This window comes from Gracilinanus agilis, chromosome 2 (genome assembly GCF_016433145.1).
Source record: "Gracilinanus agilis isolate LMUSP501 chromosome 2, AgileGrace, whole genome shotgun sequence".
Classification (NCBI taxonomy): Eukaryota; Metazoa; Chordata; class Mammalia; order Didelphimorphia; family Didelphidae; genus Gracilinanus; species Gracilinanus agilis.
In genome coordinates this window covers 601,658,957-601,670,734 of record NC_058131.1, presented here as the reverse complement: position 1 = coordinate 601,670,734, position 11,778 = coordinate 601,658,957, and the positions used below count along the sequence as shown (strand labels likewise).

At 48.5% G+C, this 11,778-nt stretch overlaps 1 protein-coding gene across 1 annotated transcript; it reads left to right on the top strand.

Moving 5' to 3' along the window:
- Window positions 1-960: 960 nt before the first annotated feature.
- On the top strand, window positions 961-11,218 carry FES (FES proto-oncogene, tyrosine kinase). Its single transcript, XM_044660148.1, has 13 exons — window positions 961-1,012; window positions 2,107-2,328; window positions 2,792-2,965; window positions 4,795-4,891; window positions 5,592-5,775; window positions 7,049-7,186; window positions 7,276-7,395; window positions 7,877-7,999; window positions 8,108-8,294; window positions 8,471-8,554; window positions 9,728-9,937; window positions 10,673-10,795; window positions 11,129-11,218. The coding sequence occupies exons 2-13, from the start codon at window positions 2,116-2,118 to the stop codon at window positions 11,216-11,218; spliced, it is 1,743 nt and encodes a 580-aa protein (XP_044516083.1). The 5' UTR covers window positions 961-1,012; window positions 2,107-2,115.
- The last annotated feature ends 560 nt before the right edge of the window (window positions 11,219-11,778 follow it).

Here is an 11,778-nt window from a genome sequence, read left to right as displayed (position 1 = left end):
ACAAAAATGCAGTTTGTTTTTCCTTTACACATTTCACTTTCATGTTTTCAAAATGTTTTGTTGATGCTCTTTTACCAGAGATATCACTACCCACCTTCTTCCTCCAAGTAGAAGCTTTCCCTTGTAGCAAATACATATAGTCATGTAGCACAGTGAATAAAGAGCCAAGTCTGGAGTCCTCAGGACCTGGGTTCAAGTCTGGATCTGGATTCAGACACTTCCTAGCTGTGTGACCTTGGGCAAGTCACTTAATATCGATTCTCCAGAATTGCCAAGAAGGTAAGGGTTGAAAACAACAACAAAACAAATAATTACAGTCAAACAAGGGAAATCGACATCCAATAAGGCGGATCTCACTCTGCACCTTGTGATTCACCAACTTTCTGCCAAGAGGCCAAAGTTTGTTTCAGCATTTCATTATCGTCAGTCATCCGAAGACATGCTTGAGCCCTGCTTTGGTCAGAGCAAGTGGGGAAGAGAGTGAATGGTCTGGGGAAGATCAGGCTTTTTGGTCCACCACTTCCCCTCCGCATGCAGACCTGTTTCATCCTCACCTGTCCGTCCACAAAGCCACTAGCGTCAGCCTACGGAAGGACTGCCGTGAGCCTCGAGCCTCATGTCCGAGGCTTTGCAGCATCCTCGAATCCGAAGCCCAGGGAGAGGGAGCGGGCTGTGAGGGGCGAGGGGTTCACAGTTTTTAGAATCTTGCCAGGATACTAAATAAAGATGACCAGCTTTTCCCACTGGGAAAAGGGTTACGTTCGAGCTGCCCTACCAAGCCGAGGCCTACGGGAAGAGGCCATCCCGGGCACTGAGGGTCCCAGAGCAGCCCCCGCCTCACTCCCCCAACCACTCTTCCCGTCCCCACTTCTTCCGACCCGCCCTAAGGCCGGGGCCACGTGAAACAGCGGGAGGAGGAAGCAACAGAATCAGGAACTGGACAGAGAGGCAGCGGGGGCTGGGGCCGGAGTGGGGGCAACGCGGCCGCCGCCTGGAGCAGCTCCCAACGCCGGTAACCCCCTCCCCCCTCCCCAAGTCGCGCAGCCGCGGCGCCGTAGCATCTTAGCTGGTCCCTGGGGATGAGAGCAGGCTCGCCCGTGGGGAGGGCACAGGAGAGGACGCGAAGCCTGGGGGCCGGGGGCGGTTGCAACCTGGAGGGGTGTGGTGGGGTGGTGAGAAGATCCCTGGGCTAGGGGGCAGGGCGGGGGAAGTGGAGGAGAAGGAAGGTTTTAGAAGGGTCTGGAGGAGCCCGGGCGGGGCTGGCAGGAATTGCGGAGGAAGCTAGGGGTGAGTATCTCTACGATCCCGAGCTGGGAGAGGAAGCGGGCTGGGAGGTGTAGGATTGCATGGTGGTGATTCCCGTGGGTCAGGGGGCGGGCAACTCTGGAAGAATTGGGAGGGGGACCAGAGGCACAGCTAGCTGGCTAGGTGGACGTGACATCAATCATCCCCTTAGCCTAATGGTTCCCAAGTGGCCCCCGAAGTCCAGGGACCAGCACCGGAAAGGTGCAACCCTCCAGTGACATGGCATGAAAGGAGTGTACGTGATAAAGCCACCTGTAAACCCAGGATGCTCTACTATTATCAGAAATACCCCCCTATGAATTGTAAAGAGACTTCAAGTTAGTGTCTTCTGCTTGGGGCAGGAATAGGAATTTGGGGATGGGGGTGGAATGGGAGAGACTGGAGAGACACAAAATCCTGAACTGGAGCAGGTAGTGGTAGTAAAAGAAACTGCAGAGTTTAAACCGCAAGTTCCTGTTCCTCTTTCTGGTCACACTTGCCTTTGGGAAGATGAGTAATAGTGAATTGTTCTTGGCACATCCTGAATCCTCTCTCTCTAAGACCTAGAAATGACCCGAGGTCCTCTGAGACACCCACCCAGTACCCTAATTTACTAAATGAATTGACATCTTAAGTTGAAACTGAATGTTTCAAGGGCCCCTTCCTTCCTAAGGCCTCCAGGGCATGTAGATCCTATGGGTACCCACTAAGATCTACTTGGTTGGGTCCCCCATCTCTACTCAGATTTCACCAGCTCAGAGACTTTTTTAGAACCAATGCCTTGGTTCCAGCTGGAAAACAAGAACATGTCTTTGCTTCCAGGGCAACACCATGGGCTTCTCCTCAGAATTATGTAGCCCCCAAGGGCATGGGGCATTACAAAAGTTGCAAGAGGCTGAGCTTCGACTCTTGGAGGGTATGAGGAAGTGGATGGCACAGAGAGTAAAGAGTGACCGGGAATATGCTGGGCTGCTACACCACATGGCTTTACAGGAGGGGGGCAGCCAGGTCCGAAACCTGGACCATGTCAGCCAGATCAGCCAGGTGGGCACCCATTTTCTGTTCCTGTTCCCTCCCTCATTTCTTTCACTGGTACCCTTTCCACCTTCTCTTTCTACGGGTGCTCTTCATCAGGGTTTTTCCTCTTTTATGTCTCTTTTGGATTTCAGTTTATCCTCAAAAGAGTCTCACTAAGTTATTTCAGTATCTTAGAAGGTGGGGCATAGTCCAGCACTCTGAGGCCAAGGAGATTGGCAATTTAGTGCCACCCTTGCAACACCAATGTGACCAATTGGGATGTTTGCCACCACCCTTCTACCTCCCCCTTCTGTTCACATATATTATCAAATACATTAATATATGCATTTTCAGCAATCCCTTAAAGTGCTATATAAATTAGCTATTATTATTAGGTATTATCATTTCCAACTGCTTCCCCGACTCTCCCATCTGGACTTTCTCAGCTCCACTAGCATCTCTCTTTTACCTTGTCCTTTCCAATTTGTAGTCCTGGGCAGAAATAACTCGTCAGACTGAAAGCCTAAGCCGCCTTCTTCGACAGCATGCAGAAGATCTGAATTCAGGACCCCTGAGCAAGCTGAGTATTCTGATCCGTGAGCGGCAGCAGCTTAGGAAAAGCTACAGTGAGCAATGGCAGCAGCTCCAACAAGATCTCACTAAGGTTCCAGCTTTCCTTCTCTCTCCACCTCAGGCTGCCAGTTTTTTAGCGTTTCCCCAAAAGTAAAGAGCAAACCTGGGTGGGGAGAATTGGAGAAGGGACTTTTTTGGGGGGAGTGCCTTTCTCTAGATTCCTTTGGTGGAATGAAGGATTTTCTAGGCAAATGGTAGCACTTTTTTCCCAGAGCTTTCCTAAGAGGTCCTTGGTTCAAGGTTCAAAGGAAAGTTCCTTAGTTATATAAACTGTTCTCCTTTCTTTTCTAAAATTAGCTAGTCTGGTTATTCTAACCACTTTCTTTCTCAAGTACTTTTCTTCTGGTTCCTCTTTTCTGTTATTTTTCCTTTAAGGTCCTGCCTGCCCTCTAGTTCCAGGTCTCTCCATCATTCTGTTTGAACCTATCCTCTGCTCCTACTTTGCTCTCACCCCCAGATGTCCACATTGACCTGAAAACAATTACTCTCTTTCTTGTATGACCAGTTCCCTTCCTGCAAAAGCTGGTGACACCCAATCCCTCCTAGGAATGAATCATGGATAAGGTGTCTCCCCCTACCCCCAAACAAAAAATAGTCCAATGTGTGGTCAGAAGTTTAAAGGAAGTATTGAAGGAAAGAGGAGAAGATTGGCTGCCTTTGGCCAAGACTAAATCTTTTAAACTATCATTGTTCCTTTCTCTCCAGATTTATCCTCAAACCCCACCCCTAGGTCCTCAGAGACTTCTCTAGGTGACTACCAAGGCTCTAGTCAGTACCGAGCACTTTCAAATCAGTGGCACTAATTTGGCCTCTCTTTTTCATATGCTAAGAATGTGTTTTCAGTCCCCCAGGGTCCTCTCTTCCTGCCTGATTTATTCCATTCCTAGACTTCATGGCCTGCTCTGCTCAGATTCCAGTACCCAAATAACCATTTTCTGAATTCTGAAGCTCTTTGGTTGGAAATGGTGGCACCTAGTGGCCAAATTCTGACCGAGAGCAATTTTCATTTCTTTTGGGACGAGAGAGACTAAATTTAGAATTAGAATGTTTCTTTTTCTTCTAAAAAGAGATCTTAAATAAAGGCAGTGTGGTTGATATTATGATCAAAAAGACCTGGAAAATCTTACCTCTGACCCTTTTCAAATCTTTTGATCTCCAAGTACTTTCTGCAACTCCCTAAAATTTTACCTACTAATATATCCACTTATTGAAGGAAATGTCCACATCTGGAATTCTCCATGATGACAAAAATCCCAGGCCTTTCTCAAAGGAATGTGATGGGTGGCATCTAGTCTAATCCGCTCATTTGTTATTGTTCCAAATTCCTCTCCATGAGATTGATTTTCTGATATAGTTTTATCCACATATTCGAAAACTAAAGATATAGAGAGCTTAAAGCTACTTGGCCAAGTTAGTAGAAAAACTAAAACTAGAACCCTAAGTCTCCTGAATCTGACCTCAGTACTCATCAGTAAAGTACATTGCACTTCTGAATAGCCAAAGAATTTAGATCTTTTTTTTTTGGCGGAAAAAAAAAGTCCCAAACTTTGAGAAAACTAGTTACCTCTTTTACAATGTCATAGAGTCAGACCCCACAGAAAGAAATGTGTTTATCGTTAATCCTCTTTCCTTTTGTTTTAGCCTTTAAATGGTTTCTCCTTGATATTTTTTTGTTTTTATATCACTATCATTTCCGAATAGGGTGCCACTTGCTTTAGGTTTCAGCCATGCTCTGTTAGAGTCACATCACTTCTAGGGATTCTGTCTACTCCCTAACAGAGGCATCCCCACTCCAGAGGAGTCCCCTGGCTTAGGGACATAGGACAGGTGCTAATTAAGTACTCTCTCTTGCCCTACCAGATACACAACCTCGATATTGAAAAGCTGAAAAGTCAATACCGGGTGCTGGCACGGGACAGTGCTCAGGCCAAGCGCAAATACCAGGAAGCCAGCAAAGGTAGGCAGCATCACTGGTACAGAGGTGCCTTCTCCAGGTGCCTGTATCTAAAATAAAATGAGGGACCATGTCCAGGTTCAGACTTAGGGGGAGAATGGGCCTCCTGTTCTAGAGGAAGGATGCCCAACAAAGAAGGACCCAGCTCTTACCCATATAAATGCCTCATTGTTCTCTGGGCTTTGGTCTAGCCTAAGCTATGCAATTTTGTTCTTTGAGGATAAGGACTGTGTTTTAATTTTTTGGCATCCCTATTGGCCCCCATAGAGCATCCAGCACATCATGGATATTCAGACAGTGCTGTTGACAAAAAGAGATGGTAACAGAAAGGTTACCTTCTAGCCTAGACTTGGAATTAATAGTATTTTAAGTACCAAGCCCACTTTAATCTAGAAAAACTGTTCAGGAAGGAGCATCTGGACTGAATTTTCCCTTTTGCCTTCCCCTCAAAGGCTGGTTTGGTCCAGAAAATCCTTTTAGATATAGACTTGGGGGAGCGGAGTGATCTACTCGATTTGGAAGGTCCAGCCCAGCCTTGGGTCATCCCTGACCTAGAGGAGACCTGGAAAGCCGGGCTAGTTCCTGGGTAGCCCTGGAGGGTCAGGTTCATCCTGGAGAGTGGGTTGCCGAGCATCTTCCTGATTTCAGTTCTGGGGGTGATCTAATCCATTCTGTCTATGTCTGGGGCCCCCTTTCCATTCAGACAAGGACCGGGACAAGGCCAAGGATAAGTATGTTCGGACCCTCTGGAAACTCTACGCACATCACAATCGCTATGTGCTGGGCATCCGGGCTGCCCAGCTGCACCATCAGCACCATCACCAGCTGTTGCTGCCTGGCTTGCTCCAGTCCCTGCAGGACCTGCATCAGGAGATGGCTCTAATCCTGTAAAGACCTCCCCACACCACCTCCATTACTCCCCCCTTCCACATCTTTTCCTCATTTCCCACATTATCCCCTGCATCTCCCAGAACCCCAACTGGTTTGTCCTATCGTAGGTTTTTTGGCAGCATGGTAGAGTCCCAGGATCTGAGTTCACATCTCATCTCTGTTGCCTGAGTAATCTTGGTCATCGCCTAACCTCTTGGGCCCTAGATTTCCTCACCTATAAAATGAAAGAATTAGGCTAGCTGAACTTTAAAGTCCCTTCTAACTCCAGTGATCCCTCTTCCTGCTATCAAAAGACTCCAAATTTGCCTGCAGAACCTTCCTGGACCATTGACCAATTCCCTTAAGAAGAGATAAAAAAAAAAAAAAGAGAGGGAGGGAGTGTTGGAAAGGCATTCAGGAGGTAGAAAGGTCAGAAGGAGAAGGGAGAAAAGACAATAAACATTTATCCATCACCTCCTCTGTGCTTTACAAATATCGTTATATCAGGAGCAGCTAGGTAGCACTGTGGATAGAGCACCATGCCAGAAATCAGGAGGTCCTGGGTTCAAATCTGATTTCAGACACTTCCTAGCAGTGTGATCCTGGACAAGTCACTTAACCCCCATCGCCCAGCCCTTACTGATCTTCTGCCTTGAACCCAATACAACAGTATTGATTCTAAGACAAAAGACAACTGCTTAAAAAGGATTTTTTTAAACCAAATATAGTTATGTCAGGGGCAGCTAGGTAGCCCAGTGGATAAAATGTTCCTCCTGGAGCCAGGAGATCTTGGGTTCAAATCTGACTCAAGGTACTACCTCGCTATGTGATCCCAGGGAAGTCATTTAACACCCATTGCCTAACCTTTGCCACTCTTCTGTCTTAGAATTGATACTAGGACAAAAGGTAAAGGTTTTTAAAAAATATTATCATATCATTTAGGCCTCACAGTAACTCTGTGATGTAGGAAGTGTTATTATCCCTGTTTTAAAGTGGAGGAAACAGACTAACAGAGGTTCAGTGACTTGCCCAGGGTCACACAGCCAATCAATGTCTGAGGGCATGCTTGAACCCTCACCCTCCTGCCTCCAAGCCCAGTGCTCTCTCCACCACATCCCCTAAGTTGCCTCTGCACCTGGGGTGATGCGTCAGGGAGGTTTAATGGGGTCCAAGACCTGGCAGGAAACACCAGAAGGAGATGAGGGGCAAAAGTGGGTGTAGAAAGCCCCCTCCATCCGGGGAGAGGAGTCTCCTACAGCTCTCTGTGCTTGGGGGCTGGGGGACCAACAGGAAAGAGATCCTTCAGGAGTACATCGAGATCAGCAGCCTAGTCCAGGACGAAGTGGTGACCATCCATCGGGAGATCGCAGCCGCCGCAGCCTGCATCGACCCCCACACGGAGTACGAAGGCTTTCTCCAGCAACATGGGTAAGCCCCCTGCCCCCCCCCGTCAAGGACCGAAGCCCCTCTCTCCACGCCTGACGCAGGAAGCACCCCTGAATCCTGCCTCTCCGCAGATCCTCCCCAAACGCCCCTCCTTGTGTCACCTTTGATGATACCTTGTTGGAGGAAGGCGAACAGCTGGAGCCTGGGGAGCTGCAGCTGAATGAGCTGACCATCGAGAGTGTCCAGCACTCGTACGTAGGGGACCCCCGCACAGGTGGGAGGCAGTGGGGGAGCCCCCATTTGGGCCCTTTGGTGCTAAGAGGATGGAGGTGGCCTATGTGGGGAGAGAGGTTGGAGGCTTTTTTGTTTCTCTTAAACCCTCACCTTCTATCTTAGACTCAATACTATGTACAGGTTCTAAGGCAGAAGAGCAGTAAGGGCTAGGCAAGGGGGGGACAAGTGACTTGTCCAGGGTCCCGGCTAGGCAGAGTCTGAGGCCAGATTGGAACCCGGGACCTCCCGTCTCTGAGCCTGGCTCTCAATTCACTGAGCCGCCTGGCTGGCCCCCGAGTTGGATACTTTTAAATACACAAGATGTGGCATGGAGGCGAGAGATTACAGCGTTGTGCCGAGGGGGTGGTAGTCAGGCCGTGAGCATCTTTACTGGAAACCGCTCTTTCCCCGGAGGAGGGGAGGGACGGGTTGTTCCTGACACATGTCTTGGCACCGTAGCCTGACTTCAGTGAATGAGGAGCTGACCACGGCCAGAGAAATGGTGATAAGCAGGCAGCAGGTGGTCACCCAGTTGCAGAGGGAGATTCAGAGGGAAGAAGAAAGCATTCACCCAAGGGAGAGGTGAGACTGAAGGAGCACAAGCCAATGGCCTGGAGAAGCGGCCTATATATAAAAGGGGGGGCGGAAGGGGACCACCTTTTCTATCTAGTCATCTGGTCTACCCCACAGAGTACAGCTCCTTGGGAAGCGCCAGGTCCTACAGGAAGCTCTCCAGGACTTCCAGATGGCCCTGTGCTGCCAAGCCAAACTGCAAGCCCAACAGGACCTGCTCCAGAGCAAACTGGACCAACTGGGTCCTGGGGAACCACCCCCTGTCCTCGTTCTGCAGGATGACCAGCACTCTACCTCCTCCACAGTACGCCTGTTTCTCCTACCTCACTGTCACCCCGGCTCAGCCCAAACCCTGGCTGGAGACAGTGTTGTCTCCCCGACCCATCTCTACTTTTCCCAGCATTCAGTAGACCCTTATTATGCCCCCCTTCCCCTTTCTGGAAAACTCAGTCATGCTCTGAAACCTCTCCTTGACCACAGGAGCAGGACCGTGATGGGGGAAGGACACCCACCTTAGAAATTCTGAAGAACCATATCTCAGGAATCTTCCGTCCTCGATTCTCAGTAAGTAGCTGTCGACTGCTAAAGCCCCAAACCCTCTCCATCAGTCCTCCCCCTCTATTTCCCTCCTTTTCTCCAGGATCTCTTTTCCTGCCCTGTAAGGTAGGGTGATCCAGCCCTAAAAGGCCTTCACTTCTGGGGGGAAAAGCATTGCCCTTGGGAGCAGCTGTTTTTCCTACGGTGGCTTAGCCCCACGTTCCCTAAGAATTCCAAGCCATAATGTTTGCCATCCTCCTCCCGCTCCACAACTCCCCGTGCCTAAACCTTGCCTACAACCTCAGTCCCTCCTCCCAGGCCTTGTCGTTGGCTCTGCATTAGCCCTTCGCCCTAAGAGTGCAGCTCAGCGTTTATGGAGTCTAGCACAGACAGTGGTAGGCAGGGGGGGATCAGAAACAGCTGGCTGCATGCCATGCCCTTGAGAACTTACAAATGCAAAAAGACACATGCCTAAATAACTACAAGCCGGCACAGGATTCTGATAAGTGTCAGAAGAGAAGCAGCCAAGCGCTAGGGGGGTTGGAACAAAAGTAAATCATATTTGGTCGGGGGAACAGAAGAAGATTTAAGGAGCTGACATTCAAGCTGGGCCTTAGAGGAGAAGCAGGATTTTTTTTTTTTTTTTAAAAAGAACGATTGTTGCCTTTTGTTTTTACACCAGCATTATTTCCCCTTAACACTTCACCCCCACACCAAACCCTTCCATGGGTAGGATTCCACAAGAGGAATGGGGGGGAGTATTTCAAGTGGAGGGAACAGCGTGAAGAGGAGTGTGGATGTGGTGACGGTGGGGAACATGTTCAGGGAACAGCAGGTAGTCTGCTTTGGCTAAAGCCTAGAGAACATTTGGGAAGGAGTGAGAGATAAGACTAGAGACGGAGAGGGCCATACGGTAAAGGGCTCTGAATGTCAACCTGAGAAGTTTGTGCTTAATTCGGTAGGCAGTAGAGCTCTATGGAAGGGCATTTGGAGGGGGGCACACAGGGTAGGGGGAGGGAGGAGTGACGCCATCCAAGCTGTTCTTTTGGCAACATACAGAGAAGAAACCGGAGGGTGAAAAGTTAGAGTCGGTGAGACAATTTGGGAGGTTGTTACAATAGCCCAGGAAAAAATAATAAGATCAGGAAGGAGGCAGGCGCTGGTACTTCATGTGTCTGTCTGGTTGTTTCCCCCACCCAGCTCCCCCCACCACTACAGCTTATCCCAGATATACAGAAGCCTCTCCAGGACCAGGTGTGGTATCATGGTGCCATCCCACGAACAGAGGTGCAGGAGCTGCTAGTGAATTCTGGGGATTTTCTCGTGCGAGAAAGCCAGGGGAAGCAGGAATACGTGCTGTCCGTGCTGTGGGATGGGCAGCCTCGACATTTCATCATCCAGTCTTCAGACGTGAGTTCAAGGGGAGCCCCAGCCCTGGGAGCATTCTCTCTACTATCCTTTCCTCAGGAAATCCCCTTGAATCTGAAAAATATAATGCAGGGGCAAAAAAAGGGGTATTGGATCATAGAATCACAGAATTCTTGGGCTATAAGGAATCTGAGAGATCATTCAGTCTAGCCTTTTCCATTTACATTTAAGGAAACGGTCCTAGAGAGCTTAAATGACTACCTAAGTCATACAATGTAATTAGTGACAAAGCTAAGATAGAATCAAGGCTTCCTGACTCTAATCTATGTTCTTCTCATTAAATTGTGCTGTCTCTCCATCTGGGCATGCGGAGGAGAGACTGTATTAGTATGGGAATGGTATGACCAGGTAGGACCAGGATCTAGTCTGTTGCTTACAAGATGTAGTCCTTAAAGCTAAGCCTGGAAGACCACAGTCCCATTTTTCCAGTCTGGTGGGTGATTCGTTTGTACAGCCAACAAAGTTTCCCAGAAAATGCACCTCAATAGGAGATAATTAGAAGAAAAGAAGGAGTTGATGTATTTAGCTCAGAAGCTGAAAAAGGGATGATAGCTATGGGAGAATGGGAGGAATCCGTTGGAAGGCAAGATAGAATCAAGGTTTCCTGATCATCCCTCTAGGCCTGGCCAGTCCAGAGTCAGGCAGCTTCCTCTTGTAGGGACTAGACCTCTTAAATCATCTAGGAGTGCTGATTTCTTGCTGTGATCTATCCCACAGAACCTATACCGGCTGGAAGGGGATGGGTTCCCCAGCATCCCCCTGCTCATTGATCACTTGCTCCGCTCCCAGCAGCCCCTCACTAAAAAAAGTGGTATCACCCTGAACAAGGCCATCCCCAAGGTAATCTTCCCAAGTCAAACCTCATGATTTCCTACCCTATCTCCTGGGAAACTGGTCCATCCGCCCCCATCCTAGTAGCTCACCTCTCCCTTTTTGTACCCAGGACCTACTATTTATCCAAAGGAGCTTTGTCCTAATCTGGGGGGCAGAAGAGGCAAGGAGGGAAGTCAGAACTTTCAAGAATTACCAGAGCGTCCCACCTTAGCCCACAAAGTAGAAAAAGACCTCTCCCATAAGCCTGACCAACCCAAAGCTCATACAGCCCTCCCATAGAGCCCAGCAAGCTTCCTGTATGACATCCGCTTAATTTTCTTAAATCTACTCCTTCTCCAGGACAAGTGGGTCCTGAACCATGAAGATCTGGTGCTAGGTGAGAGAATTGGACGGGTAAGTGCCAGCACTGTGCCCATTTGCATCCTCTGAGTCACACTTGTCTTCCAACTATCTTCCAACTTCCATTCTCCCATCTCTATCATCCCTTTTTCAGCTCCTGAGCTAAATACATAAAATTAATTCCCTCTTTTCTTCTAATTATCCCCTATTGGGGTGCCCTTTCTAGGAAACTTTGTTGCATGTACAAACTAATCACCAACTTCTAGTTTGTATGCTTTGGCTACAAGCAGCCCCCAATTATTAGTCATCTTGTAGATACTTTAAAGATGGTTTGTCCATAACACCAATTTCCATTTGTAAGATCCTAGTTTTAGAGCTTGAAATGAACTCAGGATTCCTCTAGGACAACTTCTTATTTTACAGATTGGGATACTGAGGCCCAGGAAGGTTAAGTAACTTGTCATTGTCAGTTGTATATGCTTAGGGTATATAATCGGGGGGGGGGTTATAATTTTTTAACTTTAATATTCTTTTTTAGAATTTTGAGTTCCAAATTCTCTCTCTTTCTCTCCCTCTCTCTTTCTCTCTCCCTCTCTCTCCCTCTCTCTCTCTCTCTCTCTCTCTCTCTCTCTCTCTCTCTCTCTCTCTCT